Source organism: Boleophthalmus pectinirostris, unplaced genomic scaffold (genome assembly GCF_026225935.1).
Source record: "Boleophthalmus pectinirostris isolate CB_2022bp ecotype Guang Dong unplaced genomic scaffold, ASM2622593v1 HiC_scaffold_17, whole genome shotgun sequence".
NCBI classification, from domain to species: Eukaryota; Metazoa; Chordata; class Actinopteri; order Gobiiformes; family Gobiidae; genus Boleophthalmus; species Boleophthalmus pectinirostris.
The window spans coordinates 31,470,235-31,485,396 of NW_026571115.1; the positions used below are offsets into that span (position 1 = coordinate 31,470,235).

Sequence of the window (15,162 nt, forward strand, 5' to 3'; positions counted from 1 at the left end):
TTAAAAGAACATCTGTGGAATATTAACTCAACTGAATAACATCTACTGGGTCCACCAAGCCGTGTCCTTAAGGCTCTTGCAGAAAACATCACTTTTTCTCAAATAACTTTAAAAATGATGCATTTAGGGCCATGGTGTCAATGAAAGTTGAATATAAATGTTGCTATTTTATGTCTCTATCTTCATAACTTTCTATATGACAATTTTGTCAAGATTTTGAGTGTTTTTTTTTCATAATTATCCAATATCCACAAATGCCATAGATGAAATGAGAGACATAAAGTTTGTTCTTTTTGTGGTGATCATAGATCGAGTAAAACAAAAAGGGGAGTAAGTGAGTGTGACGTCACTCAGAGCATCTCAATGACAGGTACGGCTCAGGGTTTGGTAAACCCAAGTTTCCAGAAAGGATAAAGATGTTATTAAAGAAAAACACTTTTTTCAGCTCAGATTTAAAGCTTCTACAGTCACTAAACTTCAGAGGCTTGGTGGTCCCAGTAAACATCAATAGAATTTCATGAAATTTCTCATGGAAGTTTACTTTGGCAAGTGTAAAAAATTTATACGAGGTACAGATTGATTTTCACATTTTTTTCAAAAAGTTGGGCAAATGATGCACCCTACTAGACAGATAATATTTACTTAATTATTTCATCACACCAATTAAATTAATTATGACAACATTTTAAATATTTGATTTAATTTATTTACATAAAAATGATTTGTAACTTAAAAAATCATTACAGCAATAAAATTTACTTAAAAAGTGCTAGTCTAAATTATCTTGTTTTTTTTGGTTTTTTTTGTATTTTTCAGTGTATTTAACAAAACACCACCAAGACCCCACTAAGAGATGTCCATTATTATTATTATAATGATGATGATGATGATGATGATGATGATGATGATGACCCTTCAGTGCTCTACATCGTACTTGCACGTAACAAAGCAATAAGAGGCAGGTGAACGCTCGCATTAGAGAAGTTGCCTCCACAGAGACACTTTCAGTTACAGCCCATGATAATATTGGCTTTGGAGGTGCGAGCTAATGGTTAACACGTCCAGAGGGAAACGCATTCCACTGGGTTCATGTGTTCAAAACATCAATATGTTTCCAGGAATGTGCAGAGAGGGGGTCCGGTCATCCCCACACCCCCAGCCCTGGTGCTCTGTGTGGGTTAGTGTCAGGCCGCTGCAGCCCTGTTCCTGGAACTCTGTTTTGTATTTGCACAACGCTTAGTCATAACCAGTGTGTACGAGAAAGAGGTGGGAGGAGAGGGTACAGCATTTACACAAAATATTGTAATACCGGGTTTAAAAAATATGATTTTGTGATTATGTAATTTTACAAATATAAGAACAAAATTTAAAATAAGGCCCCATCCACACTGGTACGTATTTGAGTCCTTTTCGTTGTGGATGCAGGCTGGTGTCACCTAGTGTCTCCACTCAATTTAATTTCTCTCCAGCGACTAGGTCAGGAATCAGAATACACGGTTATACGATTTGCAAAAACCCCTGAAGTGTGAGTTCGGGCACCAGCCAGTCAGCGAAGAACCATATATTCAGTGCTGGCAACGATTCCTGAGATCGAGGATTTAAAGAGGGAATAAAGAGAATGTTTGGTGAATTTCATCAAGGGGAAAGACGTTATTGTCCTTTTTCTTGCGGGATTTGGCAAAAGCTTAATATACCAGTTAGCCCCCTTAGCGGTGCATTACATATGTGACTTCCAAATAGCAGCGTTTGGTTTAATGATAAAAAGTACCCACCTACTGTTGAGCGAACAAATCCTAACACTGCGAAGTCAGACTGTTCCTACGGCTGATGAATCAGGCCAGTGTTCGTCCACACTAATCTGATGAAAAATGGCTCCAGAGCTGGAATGATCTGGTGCCGCCAGCTGCCACGAATTCATCTGAGTACAGATCTGATCCGGCACCGTGTGGACGCCTGAAAACGCTGATACACTGATGCACCGCAAGGTAATTCACCGCCAAAACGCTAAGAGGCTAGAATATATATCCATTCATATAAACATGTGTCTGTGTGTACGACCTGCAGATGTATAATCTCTGAAAAGTTTAACATGAACCATCTCCAACACGACAGAAACACAGAACAGACTCACCATCAGCAGAACACCCCTCTGTCACAGAAAGAACGCTCATATTCCACTGAGTCGTGTCCTTTAGTCCGACAGAAGCTGAACCACATCAGCGCACAATAGCGAGCTGTTTTTTTAGTTCTCCGTTTATGCAAATTATCCATGCAGTTTTAAGTTTCATTTCTGTAAAACGTAAACAATATACTCAGAGCTGTGTGGATAGGGAAGACTTACGGACACAGAAACGACTTGTCTGGACGCAAATAATTTCCGATACGGTGATACGGGGTGTTTAAGCGGGAGCTCCATTCATTTTGTTGTCTGTCCTTGGCCTGACTCTGTGGGTGCTGCTGCTGTAAATATTGTTGTAAATACTTCTTTTTTTTTTCCAGACTCTACGTGCCATTTTGCACTCTGCACATTGGGCTGTGGTGTGAATAAAAAACGTACTTAAGTGAAGTTTTTTTCCGACTAAACCATCATTTCTTTACGTTTATTTTGGACAAACCTGTGACAGAAACAATCAAACATCATCTTATAGTAGTAAGTTCAATTAATGATAAAATAATAATGAATATATTTCTTTAACAGACACTCTATAACTTTTCTGGTCCATCACCTACCAAACAAAGTCAGATCAGTGGAGAGGCAAGCCCACTCACAGTAAGAGCATTTGTTTTCCAGGCTATTTTTGGGACATTTACCCTGGAAAAAGATAAGTTCATTCCCGTACGGTGGAACATTCCTGGCTCCTCTTGAGCGTGTCCTGGACTGACCTGTGGAGATGAGCTGAGGGGAACCCGACGTCTCCGTGACCCATTTAGCTCGAGCGCGGAGCCGCATCAGCGAAAACCTGCAGCTGTAGACGCCCAGAGCAGAGCGGAGAATATCCAGAACCTGCGCTAAGTCTACACCTGGGAAGGAATCTCAGTTTAGAGCGGAGACTGTGTCAGGTCAGCTCTCCGCAGCAGCTGTGGGAGGAAGCCTGAGTCACGCCTGGGAACGCTCACGGATACCACAAATATACACCGGGTACAGGAGCTAAAGACGCACTGTGGAACTTTTCTCGTACAGGGGTTATGGGGGGTTTTTATTGCTCAAATATTGCTCCAAAAACCATGCATTCTGACTGTGAGCGGGATCGCCTCTCCACAGATCTGACCTGCGACTTGGCCTCATGGTGTTTTCATGTGGTGTTGTTAGTTTAAAGCTTTTCCGTGGAATATTCCAATCTGGACAAACCGGTAAATATGATGGATTATAAGGGTCAGATTAAAAAAATAAATAAAATGCTGGCACTACGAGAATAAAGTCGTAACGTTTCGACATAATATTACGACTGGAAAGAACAAAAATGTGGCTGTTTGCTGCAGGTGTAACAATCAGTAGGAGCAAGTAGAGGGTGCTCTTGGAAAAAAGGATTAAAACTCAAAACACAACGGACTCCAGGCACTTCAAAACAGTCGAAAAAGTTAACACATCGCACGAGGAAAAATATAGTTAAAAGGCCTTTATTTGAATGGCCAAAGTCAACATGTTTCGACCTTCATCAGGGCTTTAAGTTTTGATATTACGACTATTATTTAGTTTTGTAACATTTCGTATTATATTATTTCGTTTTCAATACTAAAACAATGGATATTTTTCCATTTATCAATAATTACTTATATATATTTATATATATATATTTTATTTTTTTATCATGAGAACAGTGAATGTAACTAATGAATTTTTGTGATAAATGTTATTTAAAAAACTAGAAAAGCACTCAGAGAGCGCAGACCTCCGCCAAGGACTACCCCCATTTTTTATATAAATTGTGATAAAATCAGTCTTCTGGATCAGATCCGGATCAGCCTTTGGAATATGAAAGAGGATCCCATTGTCCATCCCTGAGTCAAATTTCATGGGGTTTGGTCAATAATTCATCGAGATATTGAGAAACAAATTTTTTGGCCCCATTTACCACAATGTTAACTAAAATTTCAAAGTGATCCAGAATCCAGGATTTCTTCCGGATCACCCCCAAAATGAAATCAGTTCTTCCTTTTCACATTTCCAACAAATTCTGAAAATTTCATCAAAATCGGTCCAAAACTTTTTGAGTTATGTTGCTAACAGACAACAAACAAACAAACAACAAACAAACAAACAAACAACAAACAGACAAACGCCGGCAAAAACATAACCTCCTTGGCGGAGGTAATAAATTCAGATCCATTTTGAATTGATTCGAGAATTGTGCAATGAAGTATCACGATATCACTTCGTAGAAACTGTCTGACCTCGCAGCGTTAGAATTCATTTGCTCGACAGTAGGCAGGTTTTTTTTATTTATTTAACCAATCGTTGCTATTTGGTCGTGACTTATGTAATGCGCCGCTAATGGGGCTAACTGTTTACATTACGCTTTTCCCAAATCCTGTAGGGAGAAGGGCAATAACGTCTTTCCCCTTGATAAAATTCACCAAACATTCTCTTTGTTCCGGCTTTAAATCCTTGATCTCAGGAATCGTTGCCAACACAGAATATACGGCTCTTCACTGATTGGCTGGTGCCCGAACTCGCACTTCTGAGGTTTTTGTGAACCGTCTAGTGTTTTCTGATTCCTGACTTAGTCCCTGGAGAGAAATGAAATTGAGCGGAGGCACCAGGTCGCACCAGCCTGGCTCTCACGATATATCACTGAATCAATGTTTTCTTACACCCTTTAACAGAGCGTTTTGAGCTGTACATAGACTAATAATGCAGGATTACTCAAACGTGTGAATGAAACAAAACACAACTCCAGGTCTGTTTTTGAGGCGGTAACAGCGTTATTACATGACTTAAAGGTTGTATAGAGGATTTTCCAAGGAACGAGAAATCCAGCGACTGTTTGTCCTTTTTCAAATGTTGCGCATGCGTGAAACCACCCCCCCTCCCCCCACAGCTCCTACGTAGAAACGCCTCCTCCCTCCTCCTCCTTACGCCAGAAACAGGTTTGTTTACAGCCGGTGCGCTGCACATGACTTGTAAACAACTAAGTACAGTGTTGGTTAGGCAAGGCGGAGAAGTGAGGAGCGGGGGAGGGGGTGTGCGGACATTTCGTTCGCGGACAAGAAGTGAGGAGAGGGAGCAGGGAGAAGGAGAGAGGAGAGAGAGGGGAGAGAGGAGAGGGAGCGGTGCGCGGAGATTCCGTGCCCGGAGAAGTGAGGAGCAGGGGGAAGAGCGGAACGGGCAGCGGGGACAGGAGCAGGAAAGGGAGCAGAGAAGGTTGCGCGGAGATTCAGTGTGAATGAACTAGCTACAACACACAGCAGCAAGCGGACTCTTTCTTTGCACTGAAAATTACGTTTTCAGACATAGGATATCACTTTCGTGTCCTGAAAAACGTTTGTCTAGCTCTTGGAAATAAAGTACGTTTTCATAATAAGCAGAAGTTTCCTGTCCAGGAGTAATTTGTGGACCAGTGCGTTCAGTCTTTAGACCCTGCGTCTGCTTCAGTCGCGCCATCGCTGGAATGAATCTTCAAGAATCACCTTAGTTTGGCTGGCTTCGCTGCTTTTCCCCTTGTCTTCTTCTTTCAGCGACCTCAAAAACTGACTTTCTTTTGCGGCGAACTGCTCCTGGATTCTTGTCGCCATTGCAACAAACTTTGTGCGAACTGCGAGGAAGATATAGGTCAAAAAAAGCCGTTAAGAACTGTTGCGTTGGTGGAGTAAACAGCGTCTGTGCGGCTTGCGTCTGTGGACTGCGTGACAGGCGTACGTAAACCACGTAACGGCAGCGCGCAGGCAAGTCAGTTACACTAGAAACGTAGGGAGTTTGATTGACAGCCTGTCAGCTCACAGATAACGAGGCAGTGTCGTTATCTATTGGCAAATGTTTAGCCCCACCACGTCCAGAGTTGATGAATTTTTATTCTCTTTTTTTTTGGTCATCATAATTACAAGGCTACTGCATCTCTATAATGCTATCATTGACAATTTGAAACCAAAAAAAAATCCTCCATACAACCTTTAAAGCTCACAAGAGTCCATTTTTCGTAATATTGGAGCTTTAAACATCAACAAATCTCTCAAAATATTGTTATGTGTAATACAGTAAAGTTCGGTGTATGTAGGTGCTACTTTAAGGCCTGATCTTTACGTCCCTGAGGGTGAAAACGCATTCTCAGAAAACTGCCTTTGATGATACACAGGAGAAAAAAAAAAAAGCTGTTAAAATGAAGTCATTAAAGGAGCACTAAAGGGTCTGGTCAGTAAACAGCGGAGTCAATAATCCGTCTTTAGTGAGCGCGATCCATGAGTGTCAATACTGGCCGTTTATCTCATCCAAACTAAATTCAGCCAATCAGAACGCGCGCAGCTTTTTTTCTCCCACTGTTGCCGGGCAGGTGTCTGGAGGCTGAATATAGTAAAGTAATGAACGGTGCTGACAGGGCCGTCAGACTGACAGGTGCTGCGCTCACCCGGAGGAGCTGAGCCTGTGGGCAGATGGGACACACACACGGTGATTATAGCCAAAGAGACACGAGCTTAAATGTGCTCCTGCCTAAATGTTCCGAATCTCCAGAATGCTGCCGACGTGGAAAAGTTAGAATCACTCGGACACGGGAATGTTGACTTGAAAAGTCCAGCGACGCTTTTGTTTATTCTGGTTAAAACGTGTTGATTTCATGTAGGATTAGGGTTTGTAATGTCTTGATTGGGGAATTTGTTCTCTGTATTTGACCTGGTTTTAGTCCTGGTTTAGATTTGGTTTAGACTTGGTTTTTGTCCTGATTTTACTCCTGGTTTATTCCTGGTTTTACTTCTGGTTTAGTTTTGGTTTTAGTTCTGGTTTTAGTCCTGATTTTGTTCTGGTTTAGACCTGGTTTTAGTCCTGATTTAGTCCTGGTTTTAGTCGTGATTTAAGTCCTGGTTTATTCCTGGTTTTACTTCTGGTTTAGTCCTGATTTTAGTCCTGGTTTAGTCCTGGTTTAGACCTGGTTTTAATTCAGATTTTAGTCCTGGTTTAGACCTGGATTAGACCTGGTTTAATCCTGGTTTTAGTTTTGATTTTAGTCCTGTTTTTTTCCTGGTTTTACTTCTGGTTTAGTCCTGATTTTAGTCCTGATTTAGTCCTGGTTTAGTCCTGATTTTAGTCCTCATTTAGTCCTGGTTTAGACCTGGTTTTAGTCCTGATTTAGTCCTGGTTTAGTCCTGATTTTAGTCCTTGTTTAGTCCTGGTTTATTTCTGGTTTTACTTCTGGTTTAGTCCTGATTTTAGTCCTGATTTAGTCCTGGTTTAGTCCTGATTTTAGTCCTCATTTAGTCCTGGTTTAGACCTGGTTTTAGTCCTGATTTAGTCCTGGTTTAGTCCTGATTTTAGTCCTCGTTTAGTCCTGGTTTATTTCTGGATTTACTTCTGGTTAAGTCCTGGTTTTAGTCCTGGTTTAAATCCTGGATTAGACCTGATTTATACCAAATTTTAATCCTGATTTTAGTCCTGGTTTAGTCCTGGTTTAGACCTGGATTAGACCTGGTTTAATCCTGGTTTTAGTTTTGATTTTAGTCCTGTTTTTTTCCTGGTTTTACTTCTGGTTTAGTCCTGATTTTAGTCCTGATTTTAGTTCTCATTTAGTCCTGGTTTAGACCTGGTTTTAGTCCGGATTTAGTCCTGGTTTTAGTCCTGGTTTAAGTCCTGGATTAGACCTGATTTATACCAAATTTTAATCCTGATTTTAGTCCTGGTTTAGACCTAGTTTATACCTGGATTTTGTCCTGGATTTAGTTCTGGTTTAGTCCTGGTTTAGTCCTGGTTTAGACCTGGTTTAGACCTGGTTTAGACCTGGTTTAGTCCTGGTTTAGACCTGGTTTAGTCCTGGTTTTAGTTCTGCTTTATTCCTGGTTTTAGTTTTGATTTAGTCCTGGTTTAGACCTGGTTTTAGTCCTAATTTTAGTCCCAGTTTATTCCTGGTTTTAGTTTTGGTTTAGACCTGGTTTTGGTCCTGATTTTAGTCCTATTTTAGTCCTGGTTTAGACCTGGTTTAGACCTGATTTTAATTCAGATTTTAGTCCTGGTTTAGACATGGTTTTAGTCCTGGTTTTAGTCCTGATTTTAGTCCCATCTTAGTCCTGGTTTTAGTTCTAGTTTAGTCTCTGTTTTAGTTCAGGTTTAGACCTGGTTTATTCCTGGTTTAGACCTGGTTTTAGTCCTGATTTTTGTCCTGGTTTAGTTCTGGTTTAGTCCTGGTCTAGTGTTTTTCCAGCTGATCCTTGTGCCGCCGTGTGCTTCACTTCATGTTTGTGTCGTGATCCACATGACGTTTTCTGGACCACTTTATTCTGACACTTTTTTTTTTAAACTGTGAACTGTGTTTGGATCAAATGTTCACATGTTCACATGTTCACATGTTCACATGTTCACATGTTCACATGTTCACACGTTCACACTCCGAGGGCCTTTCGTCTGAGCTGTGAGTGACTCCTGCTCCACACACGTTTCAACACTATAGCATAAATTTTAAAACACCCAAGACAAACTGTAGCCTTAAATATTCACACTATATTTGAAAAAAGTAAATTTATACTGACGTCTTTAGTCTCATCTCCAGATGTTAAGAGTGTCTTGGTCAGAACTACCTGAGCTGGAGAATCCGTGTCATTCGTTCATTCATTTTTCAAATAAAAACCAAAAATAAGAAAATGAAAAAGCAACTATTTTCTTCATTATTTGTCTCCAAAACCAAAATGAAAAAAAAACAGATCATGATTTGTTTTTTTTTTTTTTCGGTTTTTGATTCTGTGTTTAATTGAATAATGGAAAAAAATGGATAACGGACGTTTCCCGTTTCTGTGACTCGCACACGGACTGAACCAGGACTAAGCCAGGTCCAGGACCAGACCAGCACTGAGACCAGGATTGAGACCAGGAACAGGACCAGGACTGAGACTGGGACTGAGACCAGGACTGAGACCAAGAACAGGACCAGGAACAGGACCAGGACTGAGACTGGGACTGAGACCAAGAACAGGACCAGGACTGAGACCAGGACTGAGACTGGGACTGAGACCAGGACTGAGACCAAGAACAGGATCAGGACTGAGACTGGGACTGAGACCAGGACTGAGACCAAGAAACAGGACCAGGACTGAGACTGGGACTGAGACCAGGACTGAGACCAAGAACAGGACCAGGACTGAGACTGGGACTGAGACCAGGACTGAGACCAAGAACAGGACCAGGACTGAGACTGGGGACTGAGACCAGGACTGAGACCAAGAACAGGACCAGGACTGAGACAGGGACTGAGACCAAGAACAGGATCAGGACTGAGACTGGGACTGAGACCAGGACCAGACAAGGACCGAGACTGGGACCAAGACCGGGGCTGAGACTGGGACTAGACCGGGACCAGATCAGGACCAGACCAGGGCTAAGACCAGGACCAGATCAGACTGAGAACGGGACCCAATCGGGATTGAGACTGGGACGAGACCGGGACTGAGACGGGGACCGAGACCGGGACCAGACTGGGACTCAGGCCGGGACCAGATCGGGACCAGACCAGACTCCTTATGAGACAAGTGCAAGTACTTAGATTGTATGAGACAGTGTGATTCTTTATTCATGCAGAAGTTGTTCAGTGACACAGTTTGAAAACCCAAAATTGATCCAAAGGAAGATTTAAAACATCATAATGGGCAGGGCAGTAAAACTCAAAAACTGGATGGAGTTAAATCAGAGTAGGATAAATTCTCAGTGTTTTAAGCCAGCGCCTTCAAATGTAAAACGGCAACCAGAATTCTTTGAAGCAGAACTGTGATAAACAAAATCAAATAACGAGGACTTTCCAGAATAATCTCTTTTCTCTGTTTGTTTGTGTGGTCAGAACGCCAGAGTCCTGTTCAACATCCGAGTGGTGGGAGGATCCGCCTTCTACAGCTACTTGTCCCCTCAAGACGCCCGACCACTGTGCCACCCCGCCGTGGAGAGGTGAGTACTGAACACCTGCAAGTACTGAACACCTGCAAGTACTGACCACTCTGCCACCCCGCCGTGGAGAGGTGAGTACTGAACACCTGCAAGTACTGAACACCTGCAAGTACTGACCACTCTGCCACCCCGCCGTGGAGAGGTGAGTACTGAACACCTGCAAGTACTGAACACCTGCAAGTACTGACCGCTCTGCCACCCCGCCGTGGAGAGGTGAGTACTGAACACCTGCAAGTACTGACCGCTCTGCCACCCCGCCGTGGAGAGGTGAGTACTGAACACCTGCGAGTACTGACCGCTCTGCCACCCCGCCGTGGAGAGGTGAGTACTGAACACCTGTAAGTACTGAACACCTGCGAGTACTGACCGCTCCGCCACCCCGCCGTGGAGAGGTGAGTACTGAACACCTGCAAGTACTGAACACCTGCGAGTACTAAACACCTGCAAGTACTGACCACTCTGCCAAACCGCCATGGAGAGGTGAGTACTGAACACCTGCAAGTACTGAACACCTGCGAGTACTAAACACCTGCAAGTACTGACCACTCTGCCACCCCGCCGTGGAGAGGTGAGTACTGAACACCTGCAAGTACTGACCGCTCTGCCACCCCGCCGTGGAGAGGTGAGTACTGAACACCTGTAAGTACTGAACATCTGCAAGTACTAAACACTTGCAAGTACTGAACACCTGCAAGTACTGAACACCTGTAAGCACCGCTGTGGAGTGGTGAGTGCAGTACACTTGTAAGTACTGAACATCTGTAAGTACTGTACACATGCAAGTACTGAGCACATGCAAGTACTAAACACTTGCAAGTACTGAACACCTGTAAGTACTGTACATCTGTAAACACCACTGTGGAGAGGTGTGTACTGTACACCTGCAAGTACTGAACATCTGCTAATACTAAACATCTGTAAGTACTTCTGTGGAGGAGAGGGGAGCACTGTACGTTTATGACTCAAAAACCTTGATGTGTTATTCTTGTAAAAGCACCTCTACACTGTCTAGAGGTCGAACCTGTGACGTGTTTGTTGCGAGGCAAAGCCTGTACAATGATCTGCATTCTTATAAATCACAACAGTGTGAGATTAGAGCAGATGATCAGATTATCGTCCATATGTTTTCATTGTAATGGAAAAAACATAGTTGCACTGTAACCTACTTATCTTCGTAAATATCAGACACAATGCCTCCCCGATTTTTAATTCTACTTAGGTATGTAAGAAGTCCAGAAGGAATGAAACACAGATTTTTCGTTTGTACATCTTGAACATACATATATTTTTAATGGTTAAATAATTAGTATGGGATATTCTGTGAGAACAAACACATGTTGCATATCCACATTTTTACCAAAACCAAGTACAATTTTGAACATTTTCTGTATTTTTTCACATCGACCTTTATTTACTTTGGTTGCTATGGACATAACAGTTGGACAAATCAGATGCATTGTTTCAAGTGTTACAACAAAAAAATGCTCATTTTCTACAATTGTCCGCAGGAGGTTTTCAGAACACTTAAAATGAGCGAAAGTATTTGCATAATGGTAGTTTCACTTAGAGCATTGTCATTTACGTAACTGTGCGTAATTTTTTCTTCTATGCAAGTAACATATTTACATGAAAGTCCTAAGTTACGCAAGATGGACTCTTGAAGCTTGAAGTCATGTTATGATGTTGGTACCTCATTAAAAGTACCTGGAGTTTTTTGTTTCATTTGAGTAATCCTGCAGTATTAGTTTTACGGCTGCTCGATTATGGAAAAATGATTATTTTTTTATTATACATTGTGTTCATTCAGCATTTCTCTCTCAAAAAAAGAACCACTTTGTTACTGATAATTAACCAAAACTTTCAAATTGAAAATAAATATAGTCTACAAGTATGAACCTTAGAGCAGTTTTGTGATGTACAAAACATAAAATGAATAAAATATACTTTGAACATGAAATAAGGCACAGAAAAACAGAAATGTATCCAAAATAAAATATATATCCAGCTGTTCTACAATCTCTATATCTAAAAAATAAAATAAAATATACTTATGCACTTATAATAAACTTTGTTAGTCTTAAATTGTTCCAACTCACACACAATACAAAATCGTGATCAAAATTCAATTAATTGCACGGCCTAACTGTCTACATCTTCAAAGCTCAAAATGCTCTGTTCCACCTTGTGATGTCGTGTAGTGGTAGTTTTCAAGTTAACAGCGACTTTTACCTCTAGTTGAGTAGAGATTTGGTAATTCCACGGACAGTGTTGGGAGTAAACGTTATAAAAGTAACGAATTACAGTAATGCATTGCTTTTTGCTGTAACGCAGTAATGTTCGGCATTACAGGGGAAAAAATAGTAATATTTTACTCGGTACAAATGTGAGTACTGCGCGTTACAATGTTTTTTTTTAACCTGGATTGAAGTGGTGGGTTTTTCTTCATACAAATTCACTAAAATCACCGCGATATCAGCAGCGGGGAAACGCCGGAGACGCGGCCGCGTAGACCTTCAGGTAACCGCAGGGAAAGGACCGACGCAGAACTCTACGCTGTTTAGACCTGGTTTAGACCTGGGTCAGTTCTGGTTTAGACCTGGTTTACAGTCGTCCGAAGTGCTGTATGTTTGCAAGTTTTCTCCCCGACAAAACCCACGTCGACAAAACGTTCTGCACTGATAAAGGCTCCTGCGCTCGCACCCAAAAGGCAGAGGAAGATGCTAACCATCGCACAAAAAGTTGGACTTCTGGACACGCTGAAGGAAGGTAGAAGTTACGCGCTGTAGCAGAGTCTTACACGGGTCGGGTACCCGCAAATAGTTGCTGAAATCAGGGCCGTGAGCCCACGGAGCACGGTGTCCATAAAGAGCGATTGGGCGACAGTCGCTCTTACCTCCATGAGGTGCGGAGCAGAGCCGCTCCTTTCTCCTGCGGTCACCTTCGAGCCCGTCCTGACAGTGAGTCCTGTTTTTAGTCCTAGTTCAGTTCTGGTTTAGTCCTGGTTTTGTTCTGGTTTAGTTCTGGTTTAGTCCTGTTTTAGTCCTAGTTCAGTCCTGGTTTAGTCCTCCTCTTCAGTCCTGGAATCAGTCCGAGGTTAGTCCTGTTATAGTCCTGGTTCAGTCCTGGTTCAGCTCTGGTTTAGTCCTGGTTTAGACCTGGTTTAGACCTGGTTTAGTCCTGGTTCAGTCCATATACGGCGCAAAAGTTCAGCATCTTCGCAGTTATTTTGGTGAGAGTAACTTAAAGTAATGCAATAGTAATGTAATGCCTTACATTTTAAATGCAGTAATATTGTAATGTAACGAATTACTTTGAAATGACAGTAATAAGTAATAAATAACGCATTACGTTTTTAAAGTAACTTGCCCAACAGTGTCCACGGATGAAATTATCCAAATGATTCTAGTGAAGGTGCGTGGAGTTTACGACCAGGTCCACACGACAACGTTCCTGGATTTTTTCTTTTAAGGGCTGAAAAAAATTTGCGTCCACACACGTGTCGGATCAAAAAATATTCACGTCCAGACAACAACGGAGCGCGGAGTGAAAACAATGTAATACATAGTCCAGTGAGGTTCATTTGGTCTTCCGATATTTTGTTATTAGGTTCTTTTCACAGACGAAGAGTTTGTTTTCTGTTTCTGCTCACTAGCGTTTTCCTCAGAGTCACGTGATGCTGTGACGTGTTGATCAGCTGATTTATTCAGGTTTTGGCGCCGTCTTCCTACCGGTGGAGGCAGGATTACAGCGCCATCTACAGTCCCACTTCCTCAGGCCAGTATCCCAGGTGTGTGAGAGTAAAAAAGCCCCCTCATGTAATACATATGCCCCACCTGTATGTGGCGCTGTTAACAATGATAATAATATTTAATCATTCAGATCTCATCACCGTTTTTTATATATATTTTTTTTACTTTAAGGTAATTTAGTCGATTTTAGATGTATCCCAGAAATACAGGCGTTTTGTTTTTCTAAAGTTAAACATAAATTTTCATTTTTAGCCATAAGATTTGGATGAGAATTATTAGAATAACATGGTCTTGAAATCCAACAGTTTAATTATCTGTGCGTAATCGCTGTTATTGATCCCTGTGCGTAATCTGCAGTGCGTGTTGTTAGCAGTATGTCTTTGTTTCTGGGCGACGGGAGCGGCTCCGACCACACCTGTCACATTTCGGCGACGGTCTTGTGGTCCGTGGAGGCTTGTCCGAGGGCTGCAGCCTTCACCGCATCGCAGGACCCTGGCGATGACGGGGTCACGACATCATTGTTTTCCAAAAGCTCTGGTTTGTTCGTCCACAGGACAACGCAACGCAACGGTGTTCTCAGATTTCTCCACTCTGGAACCCGTTCTCAAAAAACACTGTTGTCGCCCACCCAAAACACCGGCTCTGCATGGACGAAATACAGACTTCATCGTTTCGACCAAAAAACGTGGCGTGGACAGGCCCTAAAAACACGGTGGAGCACTTCCTGCATTGCCACATGGCATCACAAAGCAGAACAGAGTGTTTTCAGTTTAAGAGAAGAACTCAGCCTACAAATGGGTCCGGTCAAGTGGTAACGGAGGGAAACGGGCAGATTTTTTACATTCAAATGTCTCTTATTCAGAAACTAGAGGGACTATTGAAATAAGTAAAGTATCAGAATGTAGGAAAGAGTTACACTCCAACAGGGTCAAGTTAAACCTGTGATATTCTTTCAAGTTGTTGACAAAAAATTTAAAACTCATGTCGGTAACGGAGGGAATGAAATATGCAGCACTTTTTGGGCAATAAATCCAAACAGTGATAACTCTTGGTTCTCACTTACATATCCTTAACAAACTGGTTTGAATATTTGCTTCATATAGTTTTCTACCATATGGTACAAGATTAGGTTGAAAAACCTCTTACTTTTTGAGTAATGAGATTTTTTATTAAGAAAGGTCATGGTAACAGAGGGAAAAGTAACGGAGGGAAAATTGTGCAAACAAGTAGAAGGTGCAGGATTTTACATAATTTGTCAACTTTTTTCTTCTGAATACTTTAATATTACTTCAAAATGAAAGGAAACTATTTCTATAAAATATGTCAGTCCTTCCAAAGCAATTT

General features: G+C 41.8%; 1 protein-coding gene across 1 annotated transcript in view; it reads left to right on the forward strand.

Moving 5' to 3' along the window:
- The window catches only part of LOC110154948 (ubiquitin carboxyl-terminal hydrolase 43-like), a 222,893-nt gene that overhangs the window by 130,470 nt on the left and 77,261 nt on the right, over positions 1–15,162 (forward strand). The window contains exon 9 of the mRNA XM_055152938.1: positions 9,966–10,069. Within this exon, the coding sequence (XP_055008913.1) occupies positions 9,966–10,069 (104 nt within the window). The remainder of the gene's footprint in view (positions 1–9,965; positions 10,070–15,162) is intronic.